General features: G+C 37.4%; 2 protein-coding genes across 2 annotated transcripts; both read left to right on the top strand.

The window, feature by feature from the left end:
* Nucleotides 1-10622: 10622 nt before the first annotated feature.
* On the top strand, nucleotides 10623-14721 carry LOC120273459 (transcription factor PHYTOCHROME INTERACTING FACTOR-LIKE 15-like). Its single transcript, XM_039280086.1, has 7 exons — nucleotides 10623-11472; nucleotides 11582-12797; nucleotides 13150-13251; nucleotides 13349-13414; nucleotides 13501-13566; nucleotides 13657-14121; nucleotides 14195-14721. Exons 1-6 carry the CDS (start codon nucleotides 11438-11440, stop codon nucleotides 14119-14121), a joined length of 1950 nt encoding a protein of 649 aa, XP_039136020.1. The 5' UTR covers nucleotides 10623-11437; the 3' UTR covers nucleotides 14195-14721.
* Nucleotides 14722-15653: 932 nt separating this feature from the next.
* LOC120273052 (cytochrome P450 709B1-like) lies at nucleotides 15654-17885 on the top strand. Its single transcript, XM_039279689.1, has 5 exons — nucleotides 15654-16049; nucleotides 16145-16368; nucleotides 16499-16719; nucleotides 16856-17219; nucleotides 17309-17885. The coding sequence occupies exons 1-5, from the start codon at nucleotides 15689-15691 to the stop codon at nucleotides 17738-17740; spliced, it is 1602 nt and encodes a 533-aa protein (XP_039135623.1). The 5' UTR covers nucleotides 15654-15688; the 3' UTR covers nucleotides 17741-17885.
* The last annotated feature ends 224 nt before the right edge of the window (nucleotides 17886-18109 follow it).

The following is an 18109-nucleotide window of genomic DNA, read 5'->3' as shown; positions in this document are numbered from 1 at the left end:
GATAACGTGACCAGCTTACTGACTGATGTGGAATAAGGGATCTGATATGGATTAAAAAATGGCATGTCCCTTCTCTGCATGAGTAGATGACATGCCAAACCCCCTGCCAAATCATTTTTCTAGCTGCCACGTAGATAAGTTCTAATCGAAAATGCACTTGTACCCATCCAATGAACTGAAATTATATTGTGGTATACAAAAAGAAAAAAATAAAATAAAAAAAGGTACCCATTCTGAAATATGACCATAGTTAAGTACCTTTTCAAGATTTTTAACCCGTTTTATCGCACATTAGACAACCAACTTTAAGAAAGAAACTGGGTTCACAAAATAATAGGTATCTTTTTTTTGTCAAAATTGAGGTTTGGTCTCTAGTTCTCAGGCGGCATCCATTTATATGTATACACCCATGCCATGACTAATTAAGCATCTTCCATCCCATATTTAACTTTCATAAAAGAACTGGGGTTCTGCTTTATCAGTGTATATATATAGAAGGACTGGTAATCTATGGATGTCCTTAGATTTCAAATCTAAGGACGTCCACAGTAGCCATCAAATGTCCGACAGCTGTGATTATCATAAACGGTGCAAAATTTATTCTATAATGTTATACATGAATAGTAAAAGATGAACAATACTTATATAAACAAATAGCAGTTGGATAATAATCCAACGATTGTAAGTAAAACAACCCTAGAAAACAGTAATCTAGGGACGCCTCTAGATTATCATTGTCCTATATATATATATATACACCACAAAAATATTAACCTCATAAACCACAAAGGCAAGCATATATATATGTATATATAAGGCAAGTATATATATATATATATATATATATATAAAAGTATATAACAATAGTATGATTGATTTATGAAGGTTCAGCATATAGCTAATTGTTTACTCAGTTTCGGTTCGATGAACCTGCACATTAATTAATTTATTCGATGAGCGGTCCAGTGATGTCCCTTTGAAGATCACCATTCTTGAGCAATAAGTTACATAGTGTTTAATTGTTGGACCACATACCAATGATAACGACTTGACACTTATAAACATAAGCATATATATTCAAAGGTAATTAGAAGCCGGAAAGGTGTAGGTACCAAATTTAAGCTTGGACCATGCTTTGAATGTCAAATTTTGGTGAATTGAAGATCAAGTTTGGAAAGTTTGATGAAGACGCACAAAGTCATGCGCCCTTTGCGAAAGGACTGCATGGTGAGAAACTGAGGAGGTAGGCTAGTCACCGGTGGGGTTTGGATTTGGAACTTGATAGATAACCAAGAGGACGGTGAGAGGGATTGATTGATGTATGAAGGTATGCATCACTCTATGATCAATATAAAAACTACTAGTAGTAGCAGTGGCGGAGTTATATATAATATAAAAATTATATAAAGTTATATGAAATTAGAAAAAAAAATTATGTTATCTCCAATAAAAATTTAAAAAGATGAGAAAATAATTAAAAAAATAAGCTTAATTATTTCTAATAAGAATCTAAATAAAATAATTAAATAATTTAAAATAAAACATGTAATGATTATCCAGATATTATTCAGATGATTGATTTTTGCTATAAAATTTACCTAAAGCCTAATGATCATTGAATAGTTTGGGCATCCAAAACCTATTGGTTGCGGATAATTGTTTTTATTTGTTCAAATACAAGAAATTATTTTATCATTTGAATTTTTTATTCTTTAATTTGTATTGGTAATTGAAAACATGTCATTTTTTATTTTTTATTCACAAATCATAATAGGTCTAAGAGATCAACTATTAATGCATATTTCACAAAAACTATTGTAGGTCAATCATCATTAATCTCTAAAGTTGAAACTCCTTCTTTCCCTGATCTTGAAATCTCATCATCTATTTCTAACTTCAAAACTCCAAGTTCTGATTCGATTTTAAATGATTTCAATAGTATGAAAGAACATAGAGCCCAACTTCAAATGAATTAAATTAGTTTGCATGAAAATTTAATACTAAATTTTTTTATTTGACTCTTTAAAAAATTTTTTTGGCTTAGCCATTGACTAGTTGTACATTGAGCCATCTTCGTGTGGTTGGCTTTCATGCATATAATGAAAAAAAAAAAAGATAAAGAAAAAACAAAGCTTGTTGAAGGAGAGGAAGATAACAATGCACATAATTAAGGTGATAGGTTGGCATCATCTTCCATCTCATATTGCGTTGGTGTGAATGTTCGCACCTATATCACCTTAGTGCCTAAAAAACCCAATCCAAATATTGTTGCTGATTTTCGGCCCATTTCCTTATGCAATGTGTGCTATAAAATTGTCTCTAAACTCTTAGCCAATCGACTTAAGGATGTTTTGCCTAAGGTCATCGGCCGTGAACAATGTGGGTTTGTTTCTAATCGCAACCCTTTTGATAACATCATTGCCCTTCAAGAGGTGGTGCATTCTATGGATAGAGATACTAAAAACCCCCTAGGATGTTAGTTAAGTTGGACATTGAAAAGGCCTATGATACTTTGAGTTAGAATGCAATTCTTGCCACTCTTCACCGAATGAACTTTCCTAGTAAATGGATTTCTTGGGTTCAAGCCTGTATTAGCTCTGCCTCTTTTTCTCTTCTTATCAACAAACAACCATCTTCCTGGTTTAAATCCACCAGAGGCCTCCGACAAGGGGATCCTTTATCCTCTTATCTTTTTATTATTGTAGCTCAAAATCTGACCAATCTTCTGAATTTTTCTAATAGACTTTCCATGATTCCGGGCTTTAATCCTGATCTTAACTACAATTTTAACCATCTCATGTATGCGGACGACTTAATTCTTATCACACATATCTCCAGGAAAACTGCCCGTAATATTAATCTGTGTCTTTCAATTTATGAGCGGATTACTGGTCAAAAAGCTAATAAGTCTAAGTCTGAACTATTTTTCCCCTCTCGGTTCAATTGCCATCTCAAAAAAAGCATTTGCAATATTCTGCGTTTTAACTCTGGCTCCTTTCCTTTAAAATATCTAGGGATTTCCGTCTCTCCTAAATGCCTTGCTCTATCTAATTTTTCTCATATGTTAGACAAAACTGAGCGAGCTCTATCTTTTTGGAAGCTTTTTAACATTTCCAAGGCTGGGAAAACTGTCCTCATTAATTCTGTAATAATGTCCACCCCTGTGTACTATTTGTCAGTTTACCCTGTCCCTGACTCGTTCTTGGACAGAATTGCTAAAGCTGCTAGATTGTTCTTCTGGTCTAAGAGTGGCAATAGAAAGGGCATGAACTCAGTTAGTTGGACAGATATTACTTCGCATTATACTGAGGGGGGTCTCTCTATCCGTAATTTGCGTGCTACGAAGATTTCTCTTATGGCTAAAAATGTTCTAAGTTACTTAAATCACCGGGATGCTATTTGGGTTGATATTCTTCATCACAAATATGGTCAAGTGAATTTTTGGACTGATTCTATCCCTGCCAATTGCTCTTGGTTTTTTAGAGATCTTTGGTATAATGCTAATATTATTAAACCTCATCTCTGGATGCATCATTTTGACGTTAATCGTACTGATTTCATGTTAGATCCCTGGTATTTTGATATTCCTTTGGCCTTCAAACCCACCTACATCAACATGAACTATGATCAGGACTCTTTGAGCATGTCTAATCTTTTTTTGGATAATGCTTGGAATTTCAACTTTCTTTTGGAAGTGTTTGGTGACAACCTGAATTTTGACTATCTGATAAATGACAAAGCTAACAACTGTTACAACAATGTGAATAGATGGGTGTGGTTTCCAAAATCTGGGAAACACTTGCTCATCTCAATGGTATACGCATTCTTCAATAACTATGCAGGTAATCTTTATCCCTGGAATGGCTGGGGTAATATTTGGCACCTCAATATAGCCCCAAGAACTAAGCATTTCATCTGGCTACTCTTGCACAATGGCATCAAAACGTATGAATATTTATATCGGTTGAACCTCGGTCCTCAAACTTTATGTAAACTGTGTAACCTCGATGTTGAAAATTCGGAGCACCTCTTCAATACATGTCCCAAGGCTCAATTGGTCTGGAATCTGGTTAGTAGTTTTATCGGTAAACATATCTGCTTCCCTGAGGGATTCTCCTCTGGGAATTGGATCCTTCCTGCTAATTCTAGTTACACGAAGTTCGATCAATCAGTGATTGCGGTTGTCTCTTGGTTTATATGGAAATCAAGGTGTAACCTTATATTTCTGAACGAAACCCCGAACCTCAACTCTATACCTATCAGAGCAATCAGTCATGTCAGGGAGTACTCGCAGTCCTCGTCTACTCAGCTTAGAAAGCAATTGATTATTACCAATTTTACCCTCACTGATAATCCTTTTCTCTTTGTTTCTTCAGTTGGAGGCAGTGAGAATGGGGTCTTTGGTGCAGGTTTTTACGTCATAAATGCTAATTCTCAACTATTATGTGCAGGTTGTTGCTGCAACTCTGCTGAGTCTGTTCTGGAAGCTGAAGCCTGTCTCTACTTTCTGCCCTGGGAAGCATGTTCGCCTCAAACTTTCAGATCAACACAATCCTCATCGCCAGTGTAGAGCTTCTCAACATTATCAAGTCCGGGGATTCTCAATATGGTTGGAGACTCTCTCCTCTGATCGCGAGCATCACTGACTTTCTGCTGAGCTTAGGTCTTCCTCAACTCCACCTTGTTCCTAAAGACTGGCTTACTATTGCCAACAGCCTTGCTCTTCATGGAGTCAACTCTCATGCCCTTACTTTATATCACCAGGGTAGGGACCTTCCTTACTGGTTAATGAAGCAATTCATCAGATCTGGCTTCTCTTTGTAGCTTTGTTTTGTCTTTTTTAGTTTAGTTTTCAGATTTTTAGCCTTGTTTCTTCTTTTGTTTGGTTTTGTTTGCAGCTTGTTTGGTTTGGTTTGTATTCTGGAACTTTTTGTACCTTTTTTTAATCTCAATAAAATAGCTCTGAGAGCTCCTTCCCTAAAAAAAAAATGATCATGCAGGGGGGCAGGGGGGCCCTTCTACCATTCCTAATGTACATGGTAGGCGTGTTGTCATGTAGGGGGCGGAGCTAGGGGTGGGCGAAGGGAGACTATAGCCCCCCTGGTTTTTGGTTTTTTTAAATTATATATATATATATATATATATCAAATTAATGCATATAATATAAAATAATATTTTTAGAAAAAATCTTTGTGAAATTTTTATTTGCCTCTTTAATATATATATAGCAAAAGTCTATTGTTTGATTAGTTGGTTTTCTTTATAAATTAGTATATATAGTTTAAAAATACTATAGTTTTAGACAAATATATTTATAATATTTTATTGTTTAGCCTTTTAACATTTAGGGTTTGTTTGGTTGTCTGTAAGTAAAATTATATATAAATGAAATTACATTGCAAGTAAAAATGTTGTATTTTAGCTTACATCAATGCTGTTTGGTTTGTTGTAACTAAAAATTCTTCATTTACTTTTTATTTGTTTGATTTGATGTAAGTTTAAAACTTTAGTTACCATGTAAGTGAATTATAAGATTACTACAATTATCTATTGTTATTAATTATTTAATATTTTTCATAAAATATTAATTTAAGTAAAAAATAATTAATTAAATTAATAAATTATCTATTAAATTTAAAAGATTTAATATTTTTTAAATTTTATTACTTGAAAGAAATTATAATTAAATTTTAAAAACCTTACTCTATTAATTATTTTTTTAATATTTTCAATAATAAAAATAATTTATTATAAAATTAATTAATTATATAAATATTTACATTATAAAAAATATTTATTTAATTTTATTACTTAAAAAAATTATAATTAATTTTTAAAAGCAATATAATATTTTCAATTACAAAATATTTAATTATATAAATATCACTTCATAAAAATATTTAATATTTTTAATTTTATTATATAAAAATATTTTTATAATTAAATTTGAAAACAATTTACTTTATTAAATATTTTTATAATTAAATATGAGATGAATATGATGTATTTCAACTTACAGCAAATTCTGCTGTAAATTGAAATATTGCAAAAGTACCCTCAACCGTAAAATATTTTACATGTAAAATTCATTTTACAACAAACCAAACAATATTTTACAAGTAAAACTAGTCACATTACAACTAGTTACAACTACTTATAGGTAACCAAATAGCCCCTTAATAAATTGGTTATATGGTAATGTTCTTTTTTGTAAAGTTTATTGTTCGACAATTTGATTTTCTAAAAATTAGTATATATATGGTATTTAAAAAATATATAGTTTTAGGAAAAATATTTATAAAAATCTAATATTTTCCTCATTGAATTTTTACTTGTACTTAAAAAGATTTTTAATTTTTTTCTTTTAAATTTTTGACCCCTAAAAAAACTTGTCTATATTCGTGCAAGTTAGGAGTTCTTCCGGAGGTGGCTGCTGCTGAAACTCTTAATTGTGCGGTTGGTACGCTTCCTGTCACCTATCTTGGTATCATTATTTTTGGGAGACGACCACACAAATAGGATTGAGAGGGCCTCGTTCTCACAATCAAAATGTGCCTTGCTACGTGGAAAGTGTGACATCTGTCACTAGGGGGAGACTTACTCAAGTGAATTCTATGCTTTCGGTGCTTTCCACATATTGGATGTCTATTTTTCGGCTGCCATGTTTAGTTATTAAGAAAATTTACTGAATTAGGAGGGATTTTTTGTGGTCTAGCCCGGATATTGACCACCCTAGTTATTGACTACTTAGCTTGAAATATCTTTGTCGCTCGCATGGCCAAGGTGGTTGGGCATCCTTGATTTATCTACTTTCAATCAAGCTCTCCTAGGGAAGTGGTGGTGGAAGTTCATGACAAGCCCAGGTTGGTGTGGTTCTGCTGTTGTTCGTTTTAATTATGGTTGGCAATGTTGGAACATGTTATGAAAATTTCTAAGCGAATCTCTTTCTTTTGGAAAGGAGTTGTCAATTGTCTGCTGGCCTTGCAAAGCTGTATCCTGCCAAGAATTATCATAGAGTCGGAGACTCTGTTTTGGAAAGATCGCTGGCTAAAAGGTAGAGCGCTAAGAGATGTGTGGCCGGAGGAGTTCCTGGTTAGTCAAAGGCCAAATGGTGCTATTCGGGATCTCGCTTATTAGTTGGATGTGCCTCTGTTTGTGGATAATGTTGATTTGGTGTGGATTAGAGACAACCTGAGGGCCTTGAACGGGGAGGGGCGCAATAAAAAACGGTGTTGCTCACCGGATCCGGCATCTTTACGGTTAAAACATTCTATAATTTTCTAAAGGGGTAAAAATCCTAGTAGGTCACCAAACTATGGTCAAATATGAAAATGGATACTACACTTCAATTCATTTCTTTTTGCATACCACACTATGATTTCGTTTTAACTAGAGAGTACCCATTCAATTCTGATGAGAAATTAGTGACATGGCCACCGGAACAACCACATGGCATGGATTTTCACAAATGATTTACTTACGTGGAAAAGCCAGCGAGGATTGTTTAATCAATTAATCCATTTAAGCATTTTTTTGGCCACATCAACCTCCCACCCTTCTTCTTCTTCTTCTTCTTCTCCTCTTGCCCTCTCCATCTCCTGGTTTTCTTCTTCTTCATCTTCTTTACTCAAACATGATCATATAATTGTCATGGAAACCATACTAGACCGATTCAACTCACTAACCTCCTCGAGCCATCCTTCCGGCTCCAGCAACCTAAAGCAAACCATAGCAAAGGTCCTCGGAACCACCACCTCAAACTTTTGGTCACCGGCAACCATTCTCTCAAACTTCTTGGCTATCTCTATGTTCCCACTTATCACACTATGAATCCCACTAATTCCATGGCTTCTAAGAATGAACCAGAGCTTCATGGCCCTGAACCGACAACTCATAGCCACATGCCAGTCTTTATAGTCAACCACATTCTTGTCCTTGGAATCACTAGCGTCGTTCTTCAAGAACTCTGGGTCAGCTGACAACCCCGAAGTCAGTGTCGCCTGGTCTTTCACCAAGAGACAACAACAATCCAAGTTGATTAAGTGCCATTTGTGAGCATTGAGACTAAGAGGGCTAGCATCGTCGACTCCATCGAAGTAGGGTCAGAATTCTAGGCAATTAGCGGCGCTATTGGCATAGGCTTAGTCAACGTGGAGCCAAAGATTAAATTCCACTGTAATAATTAAGTGAGAGCTCTTTGATAAGGTCAATGGCGGTAGATGAGGTTGTGTCAACGGTAGCGCAGTTATACAGATGAAGAAAGGGATGAGGTCGGAGGAAAGATCTTTGGAGATTATTTGCCATAGAAAAGAAGGAGAGATCGAAAAAAAGGTAGAAGAAGAAGTGGGGAGAGAGCGGAAGTTGGAGGGAAGGATGCTGGCGATCTTGGCAGCTTTTGAAAGAAGGAATGGGCTCGGTCGGAGGAGTAGACTTCTAGGTTGCAGGCACAGTGACTGGTGAGGGTGAATGTTTTTTCATGGGCGGCAAGCATCATGTAGAGAATGGCTTCGCAAGTGGTGCCTTAGAGGACGCCACTACTAGTGCTGGAGGAGAAGATGAAGGAGAAGGGTAAGACGAGAGCTTTGGTGAGCCAGTCTATAATGACGGATTCGAGCTCGGTGGTGGAAGGGGAGGAAAACCAAGTGAAAGGGATGATTTTGAGGCCGGAGCACAAGAAGATGAAGTACAAGAAGGTGAATAAGAAAACCATGAGATTGAGAGGAAGAATAGAGAGCAGCATACGAAGAAGAAGGATGGGAAATTGATGTGGCAAAAAAAAAATGCTTACATGGATTAATTGATTAAACCATCTTTGCTAGCTTTTCCACGTCAGCAAATCATTTATCAAAATCCATGCCACGTGGTCGTTCTGGCGGCCATGTCACCAATTTCTCATCGGAAATGAACGGATACCCTCTCGTTGAAACGAAATCATAGTGTGGTATCCAAAAAGAAACGAATTGAAGTGCGGTATCCATTTTGATATTTGACCATAGTTTGGTGACCTATTAGGATTTTTACCCTATATGATGGAGGGTTGTGTTGGCCATCAGCTAGATTCTTCTGGAAAATTATTTGCCCAAAGAAAATCAATATGTTCAATTGGTTGGTGTGGAAGGACAAAATTCTCTCTTTGGAGAACCTCGTGAAAAGACGGTGGAATTGGTTCCCCACGGCAACTTGTGTTTTATGCCATGCTGGCATAGAGTCGGTTGACCACTTGTTCATTCAGTGTTCTTTCGCGAGTCAGGTGTGGGACTACTTTGTGCGTCTCCTGCACTTGCCGGACCCGCCACCCTCTATGATCTCTGCTTGGGGATCTTGACGATCCTTTGTAGCTCCTGTGAACAGAGATATGGGGGATCTTGTTATTAAGGTATTTGTCTGGAATATTTGGCTTGTTAGAAACGACTGTATCTTTAATGCCATTGTGATGCATGTTCATATATACTCTTATTCTGAAGATTAATCGTATGCTCTTATCCAAGTTCTCAGCAGCGTCAGAGGGTTTCCAAGCGAAGCTTGATGATGCTATGTTCAGTGTTCGGAGAAGCCTGGAGTTCTTAGGTCCTTGAACGGAGGAGATCGACAGGGGGCATCTTCAGAGGATGCGCACGATCAAGACACAGGCTAGGCGGCTACTGGTGTGTCTTGGTCTTTGAGGAAGTTATTCTGTTTCCTCTTTTATGTTCTTGCTTTTCCTTGTTTACCACTAGAAAAAAAGCTCCGCCGCTGTTGTCACCTGAACCGCACTTGTTCTCCACCCTCCCCCGTATAAGCTTACACCATCCAATCAGACATGATGCCAATCACATCACTGATGATCCCACAACAACAATGGTTATTACCTGCTGCTTCAGTCCTTTTTTTGCCTTATTGTTCTTGAAAAACAGAAAGGGTAAAAAAACTATCACATTTAATGGCCGCTATGTATGAATGGGTAGTTACCAACACCATAAAGTTCATCATTTTCTTTTTATTAAAAGAAAAAAAAAAACTGTAGATTTTCTCAGTGGAGTCAGAGCATGTGGTAGAACTGGGGTCAAAGCATTATAAAAAAAGGAAATGAATCTTTATAAAATAATGATGATTATAATGATTGTTATGATGATTTGGGTTAGATTTAATAATTAAACACAGCTTCTCTCGGCTCCATCTCATATAGTTGGTCAATTACTATTCTAATCCTAGGATCAGAGGGTTGTTAAAGACAAACAGACAAAGAAACATTCATAGATAATTAAGCATAGATTAGTTAAACTAATGGTTCTCAGCTCCACGTTCTGAAATTTATACTTAAGAAAGGTTTCTTTTTGACAAGTGCACTATGTGAGAGTTGATTAATCCCAAAAATGATATGAAGAATAAGCTTCGCCAATTGGAATCCTGGGGGAAAAGAGAAGGTCTTTTCTTTATTAATGATGAATTATGACTAATAGACCTCACAATCACAAGTCACACCACTTGACCTTATCTCTTTTATATTCTAGAAACCCAAAATGTACAAGCAACTAATCCTGGCCATTGGAAGAGAACCTCTGGTAGGCCCCTCTGGGCCTCACCCAATCATGTCGGGTAATTTAACCTGGTAACAAGGGTCATCAACAGGTGGACATCTGAGTAGTTCTTGTTTCACTCACAACTCACAAGCTCATTGTGCTCACAGAGCAGAGAGGACTCGCAAGGTCCCTTTTGAACAAGTGTGCTATCTCAACTTTCCACTCAGTTAAAGTCAAGGCCTTTCAGAAAGTTTCCAGTTTTATTCTTCTTTGGGTTATTTTTTTTTATTTTTTTTTGCTGTTTTTTGGCTTCAGTAGGTTGAAGCAGGATTTTTGTTCCTTATCTTTGATTGTTGAGTGATTTTCTGTATGGCTTGTGGGAATCTCTCAAGAGAAAGATAGAGATTGTTTTCTCTGTCGTTTTTTTTTTTTTACATGTCCTCTTGGTTTCCAGCAGAGAAAGTTTGGATTTTTAAGTGAATTTGTGGACATATGGAAATTCAGATTGATCGCTAGCTAGTCCTTTGTTGGTGTTCTGGGTCTCCAGTGAAAAAATGTTTGCAACTTTGATGGTTCTTAGCTCGATTTTGATACTTCTGGAGAATAAGCAAGCTCGAATCTTTCAGAAAATGTGGCAATCTCAATAGCCAGAATAAAGCGAAAAAAAGTTTGGTTCTTTACGGCTTAAATTCAGATTGAAGTAGAAGAAGGCAATTTGCCTTTAGCTTTTCTGTTGTTCCTGGCCCCTTGTTGGCTTGCTAGTATCATTATTATTTCTGGATTGTGTTTTCCTCTTACCTGAATTCTGAGAAGTGAGTTATAGATTGACCTTTTGCATTCAAAGATCAAAGCTGCACTACTCTCTGTCTTTCTTCATGCCTCTTTCTGAAGTACATAGAACAGCAACAAAAAAATAGCTGGAAAATTCTCAGTCCAGGATGACAAATTACTCATCAGATCTATCTTCATTCATGTAAGTTAATCATCTAACTACACTTCTTTTATTGATGGATTGTCCCTCACTGAACTGATTTTTATTTTATGTTTGTTCTTTGGATTGTGTCCTCTGCTTGTCGATAAAGGCCTGATGATGAATTTGTTGAGCTACTGTGGGAGAAGGGTCAGATTCTTGTGCAGGGCCCATCCAATAGGTCTAATAAGAGCTATTTCACCAGCAATGCCTCCAGCCAAACTGGCAAAGCTCACGGCAAAGATGGCAATGTGAAGATGGGGAGGTTCAGTTCAATGGATCAGGTGGTAGATGAATTATCACCCACAGTGCCATCAGTTGTGAGATTGAGCAGTCAAGAGGATGATAATAATAATGATCCATGGATGAATTACCCTATTGAGGATCCGTTGTTCCAGATTGATTACTGCTCTGAATTCTTGTCTGAATTCTCTGGAGTCGATTTGAACTCTGTGACCACCAATGCCAAGACTACTGCTGAGAGAATCACTAGTTTTGGTTGTGGAAGAGCTTCGCAGAACATACAAGTTGGCAATGCTTCTAGAGGGATTACAGAAGGATCAGACCCACCCAGTAGGATCAGGAAGAGCCAGTTATTTCATTTGCCACAGCAATGCCAGACTGCAATACCAAATAGCAAACCAAAAGAAGCAACTGAATTCCGTAACCATGGCATAACTAGTCGTCATCAGGGTTCTTCTACTGATGGTGTTGGTGTTGGTGTTGGTGTTGGTGATGGTAGTGCCCTTCTGAAGACATGGTCTCAGAAAAAACAAGATACAGCCAGCACTAAAGTGCCTCAAGCGAGCAGTGGCGGTCAAGGCGGTGCAGGCTTGATGAACTTCTCCCACTTCTCAAGAGCTGCTTCTTCGTTTAAGGCCAATCTTCAGGGTAGTGATAGGTTGAGGAGCAATGAGAAGGCGTCCACTGCTGGCAGTAGTAAACCTTTGGAGTCTTCTCTGATCAATTCAAACAGTGGCTTCAAGAGCATAAGTGGTCCAATCCAATGTAAACCAGCTTCTACTCTTCTTCATGATGTGGTTCAAAGATCATCTACAAAATGTACCCAGGATGTGGCTTCTGTTCAACAAGCAGAAGCACATAAGTGTCACGGCAAAGTTGCCATTGCTAGTCCTAAGCCTTCTGATCAAAGTAAGGGTCAAAGCACAGGGTTGTCTGGAAGGCAGGAAACAGAGAAGGCTCCTGAAGCGCCAGTGGCTTCCTCTGTGTGTTCAGGCAATAGTGTTGGTGCTGCATCCAATGACCCTAAATACAGAGCAGTAAAGAGGAAATGCAGGGAAGGAGAAGAATCTCAATACCAAAGTGATGTAAGTGGTTGCATTGCTTCTTAAGGTTTCTCTTTATTTATTTAATAATTTATTTATTTATTTATTTTCCTATCATTTATTTATTTATTTTTCTATTGCTGAAAAACATTATAAGTCAATCATTGGATAGCCCAATGATATGACAATAAAGTATAAGGAGGAGGTCATGGGTTCAAATCCCTCTTCCGACAGTACTGTTCACTGTACTTTTATATACTGTTTACCCGAGATTCTTATACTATTCTCATACTGTACATCCGGGTTTCAGTACTGTTTATATTCATATAAAAAGGACGTTTGTCGTCTATTATTAAAAAAAAAAAAAAACACTATAATCATATTGTGTGTTTAGGATGTGGAAGATGATTCAGTGGGCTTGAAGATATCTGATTCTGCCCACTGCAAAAGTGCAAAGAGGAGTCGTGCAGCGGAAGTGCACAATTTGTCTGAAAGAGTATGCGTTGCTTATTGCTCATCTTCGGACTTGTGATTGTTTCCTTTTTTTTTTTTTTATATGGCCACTGTGATTGATTTCTTATATTTATCGACAGAGGAGGAGAGACAGGATCAATGAAAGAATGCGTGCGTTGCAAGAGCTTATACCCAACTGTAATAAGGTTGTTATTGGCTTCTTGTTGTGCTAGGACTATTTGTTTGAGATACCTTCAGTTCAACTAATTTTCGTTCCATTTGCTTCTTTAAGGTGGACAAGGCTTCTATGCTTGATGAGGCCATTGAGTATCTTAAAACACTTCAACTTCAAGTGCAGGTGAAAACTTTATAAGTAATTCCTCTTTATACTTTGATTCCTTGTTCTGCTTCAAAGTAGAATCTCATGTTCAATCTTCAATCGCGGCAGATCATGTCAATGGGAGCTGGACTTTGCATGCCTCCGATGATGATGCCTCCAGCAATGCAGCACCTTCGTGCGGCACCAATGTACTCACCAATGGGGTTAGGAATGAGTATGGGAATGGGAATGGGAATGGGCTATGGAATGGGAATGTTTGACATGAATGGTTCCCCAAGTTTGCATGGGTTGCCTGGTGGACCTGCAAGCCTTCAGATGTTTGGAATCCCCGGGCAGGGACTTCCAATTCCAACGCCTCAGCTGCCACAGTATACCCCTTATTCAACACATCCTATGAGGCCCAACACAATGGGTGAAAGATCAGGAACAACCTCTCCTGTATCAGCAGCACTGCCAGTAGTAGAAACAGCTCCCTCTTCAAATTCCAAGGATCTCCCTCACTTAAAAGTGAACTCTGAAGCCCCACACCAAACGAAAGCAGATGATTCACCGATTCCGAGCTCCTCAATTTAGGTTATTTGATTTGTTTCTTGCTTGGAGTGTCCTACTCAGAGCTATTAACTGATATATGCTATCATCATGTCAGGCTCTGAAAGATCAAACTGTTGTATCACAAATGAGTGATCAAACTCTGCATGTAAGTGGAAAAGGCACCATCAATTCAATCAGGGAAAATGAGAGTGGTGCTCCCTGAGCAACTGGCAAGCAGCAGTATTTCATGAATGATTTTGCTTTAGGGATACCTAGAGTCCTAGAGCCGGCTTTCTGTTCAAACAAGCCAGCCATCAATCCTAGACTAGATATCGAAGACTTGGTTGGGAATCAGCAGACATCAAAGAGTTTCACATTTCACACATTTGTTTTCTTCTTCAGATAGAGTGAGCACACAATAAGCAGAATTCCAGGATGCATAGTGTGCAAATTTGAGGCAGCGCGCACATGGTGATATTTTAAGATGGCAGGGTTTCACTGACACAGTTGAGGGAGTGGACAAGCTGTTAGAGGAGATATCAGATTGTACTAGAAATGAAGGCGCTAACACTTGTGTAACATTTTCTTTCCATCATTCACTAGTAAATATAACTTCTCTTCAACCTCTTTGCCATATTAAAATATCACCATGTGCGCTGCCTCAAATTTGCAAGCTAATTCTTGTTTCTCAAATCACGGAATGAATTTCATTACTTGACGTTAATAATTTGCAAGGATAATTGTGGGGTCCTGCATCGATAAAGCTTGTTGCATTAGATGTCTGGATGACTACGCAAACTTTGTACGACAAAGTTTGTCTTCAAGATGATCGAACATTGCATTCAATAAAGTAGTTTCATCTGTCTCTAGGCGGAGTCCCTCTCTCCCCTTAGTTTCTGTTTGTTTTTCTTCTGTTTTTTGTACCCACTGCTGGTGGTTTTTTTTTTATGTCGGTGCGGTCGGTATGTTTCAGTTTTCTTTTTAATGCATTTGTGGTTTATCCACTTTATCAAAAAAATAATAATAAAGTAGTTGAAGCTTATCTACATAAATCTTTTCATATTTTTCTTATTTTTTATATATATTAGTAATCAGCTCCTTCTTTTCCTCATCTCTGGTGAGGATAATAATTTTCTACTTTTTTGTTTGTTTTGTTTAATTTTTTCGCTCTTGTAATTTGTTTTCCCAGTTTCTTTTTTCTTAATAAATTTATGATTTATTCATTTTATTAAAAAAAAATCTGCAATTAACAATAATATATTAATTTATCTTTTTTTTTAAAAAAAAAAACAATATAATAATATATGGAATGATCGTCGTCATCAGCAACATCATCATATATAAGTGAAAACAATATATATTTATTTAAAAAAAAATAAACTATATTCATTAAAAAAAACAAATATAAATACAGGAAAACATAACTGAAACCAAAGGTCAACAAAAACATCCATAAAGAATAAGAAACCAATTAGGGAAAACATCAAAATATATATTTGTAATTAATCATTTTCTTTCTTGTTAAATACGGAAGTTATGGTTGGAACTCGGAACACTCAACACGGGAACCAACCTTCTTGTGGAAAGATCAGCCATGTCTTAGTCAACCATGCAGCGAAATGAACAATTATTAAACCCTTGCCGTCTCCTCTCTCAAACTCTACCTCACCCATTGAATATGGAAATGGAAATGGAAATGGGATATACAGGGATGGTTTTGGGAGCTCTGCTGGTCATAATAGTAACAAAGCTGTGCCATGCCTTTTATAATCTCATATGGAAACCATACAAGATAACAAAGAGTTTGGAGAAGCAAGGGCTGAGAGGTCCTCCTTACAAGTTCCCCCATGGCTCAACAAAACAGATCAACGACTTCCAGGCTGCTGCTGACGGTCTTGTTATGGATTCCAGATCTCATGACATCTCCTCCAAGCTTCTTCCTCATTACCATGCTTGGTCTTCTCTCTATGGTATGTGTGTATATATGTGCGTGTTTGTCCTTTTATCCATAATAACTAATAACAACAAGAGACATTGTTGTTTGTTGTTACAACTTGCAAAACAGGCAGAACTTTTTTGTACTGGATGGGAGCGCAGCCAAGGATTTGCCTGGGTGACCCTGAGATGGTGAAGCAGGTGCTGTCCAGCAACTTCGGTTTCTACCTCAAGCTATATCCAGGACCCGATATAATGGCCTTATTGGGCAAGGGTCTTGTCCTTGCTGAAGGATCTGACTGGGCCAGACACAGGAGGGCACTTAATCCTGCTTTCCACATTGACAAACTCAAGGTCTTCTTAACAACTCTCTGTTTTTTTTTTCTTTTCTGATGATGATTCATATATATATGTCAATCTAATCACTAATCAGACTCTGATGTACATACATGTGTATTAAATCATATATATATATATTTGTTAGATGATGACCAAGACTATGGCTGAATGTGCTCTGAGGATGCTCCATGAATGGAGGAATGAAATCAAGGAAGAAGTAGAGATGAGCCGGCAATTTCAAGAGCTCACTGCAAATATCATCTCCCACACTGTTTTCGGGACCAGCAACAGCATCCATGGCAAACAAATCTTTCTGGCACAGAAGGAGCTTTTATCACTCGTGGCTGCCGACTTTGGTGGATCTAAGTAATTATAACCCACCTACGTACCCACCGTCTCTAGCTAATTATTTGTTTATTGCTTCTATGTGTTCTCTGTTTTTTTTTTTAATCTGCTCCCTTTCATGTATTAACTTGTTCATTTATTTATTTATCTATATGAGATATCTTCCTACCAAGAAAAATCTCAAGAAGTGGAATCTGGAAAAGAAAATGAAGACCACGTTGACAAACATCATAAATAACCGTTTGGGTAATTCCAAGGAATTGGGATACGGAGATGACCTTCTGGGATTGATGCTCCACTCCTCTATGACTGATAATAACTCTCGCCTAACCATTGATGAGATCATAGACGAGTGCAAGACCTTCTACTTTGCTGGCCATGAGACCACCTCGCATCTGCTCACCTGGACTATGTTCTTGCTCAGCATCAACCCTGAATGGCAGCAGAGGCTCAGAGAAGAAGTCCTGAACGAATGTGGTTTGGAGACCCCCAACGCTGACATGCTCAGCAAGTTCAAACTGGTATGTGTATAGTGTATACATGGAATCAGAATCATTTTTAACTCATGAACCCACTCACATGAATTAATAATTGAATGCTATGCTTGCAGGTGACAATGGTACTGTGGGAGACTCTAAGACTCTACCCACCTGTCATGCTGAACGCAAGGGAAGCTTCAAAACACATGAACTTGGGTGGGCTTATGATACCCAAAGGTATGCAATTGATGATTCCCGTAGTGATGCTTCAAAGGGACAAGAAGTACTGGGGAGATGATGCCAATGACTTCAATCCACTGAGGTTTGAGAATGGAGCCTCCAAAGCTGCAATGCATCCAAATTCTGTACTCCCATTCTCTCTTGGTCCAAGAGCTTGTGTTGGCCAGAACTTTGCAATGATGGAGGCAAAGGTGGTGATGGCCATGATCCTTCAGAGGTTCTCCTTCTCACTCTCTCCCAATTATAAGCATTCTCCTGCAAATTTGCTCACTCTGCAGCCTCAATTCGGTCTTCCCATTGATTTGAAGCCACTGCAACTGTGATTTCTGTCAAATATTGCAATCACCTCTGAAGTAATTTATATTTTTATATACAGCGCAGAAGCATGTGTTCCCAAACTCTGCTAAAGTTTGTAGACTTATGTCATTTACCTGCAATAAGCTTATTAACATGGATTATATTATACGACGATCCTTACTAAACATAGTGCGTGCTTAAGTTGTTGTTCTGTTTTCCATTGTTATGGCCCCCAATTCAATTGTAAGCTGAAATTTTTTGAAGTGCCTACAAATTCACATGAATGAAAACAAACTTGTCGTGTATAAACTTGCAGTCTTTTAGAATTTTTTTAATCCCATTTTGTGGTGAATAATTTGAGGTTGCACAATGTTTCAAATGTTTTTTTAAAAAAA

Source organism: Dioscorea cayenensis, chromosome 12 (assembly GCF_009730915.1).
Source record: "Dioscorea cayenensis subsp. rotundata cultivar TDr96_F1 chromosome 12, TDr96_F1_v2_PseudoChromosome.rev07_lg8_w22 25.fasta, whole genome shotgun sequence".
Lineage (NCBI taxonomy): Eukaryota > Viridiplantae > Streptophyta > Magnoliopsida > Dioscoreales > Dioscoreaceae > Dioscorea > Dioscorea cayenensis.
This window is presented reverse-complemented; position numbering and strand designations above follow the sequence as displayed.

Bases quoted from the DNA above. Each gene is read 5' to 3' on its own strand.
- LOC120273459 (XM_039280086.1), top strand. From the start codon at position 11,438: ATGACAAATTACTCATCAGATCTATCTTCATTCAT. The intron at 12,798-13,149 runs GTAAGTGGTTGC...TTGTGTGTTTAG, and splicing joins AATCTCAATACCAAAGTGAT to GATGTGGAAGATGATTCAGT. The intron at 13,415-13,500 runs GTTGTTATTGGC...TGCTTCTTTAAG, and splicing joins TTATACCCAACTGTAATAAG to GTGGACAAGGCTTCTATGCT.
- LOC120273052 (XM_039279689.1), top strand. From the start codon at position 15,689: ATGCAGCGAAATGAACAATTATTAAACCCTTGCCGTCTCCTCTCTCAA. The intron at 16,050-16,144 runs GTATGTGTGTAT...CTTGCAAAACAG, and splicing joins TGCTTGGTCTTCTCTCTATG to GCAGAACTTTTTTGTACTGG. The intron at 16,369-16,498 runs GTCTTCTTAACA...TATATTTGTTAG, and splicing joins TCCACATTGACAAACTCAAG to ATGATGACCAAGACTATGGC.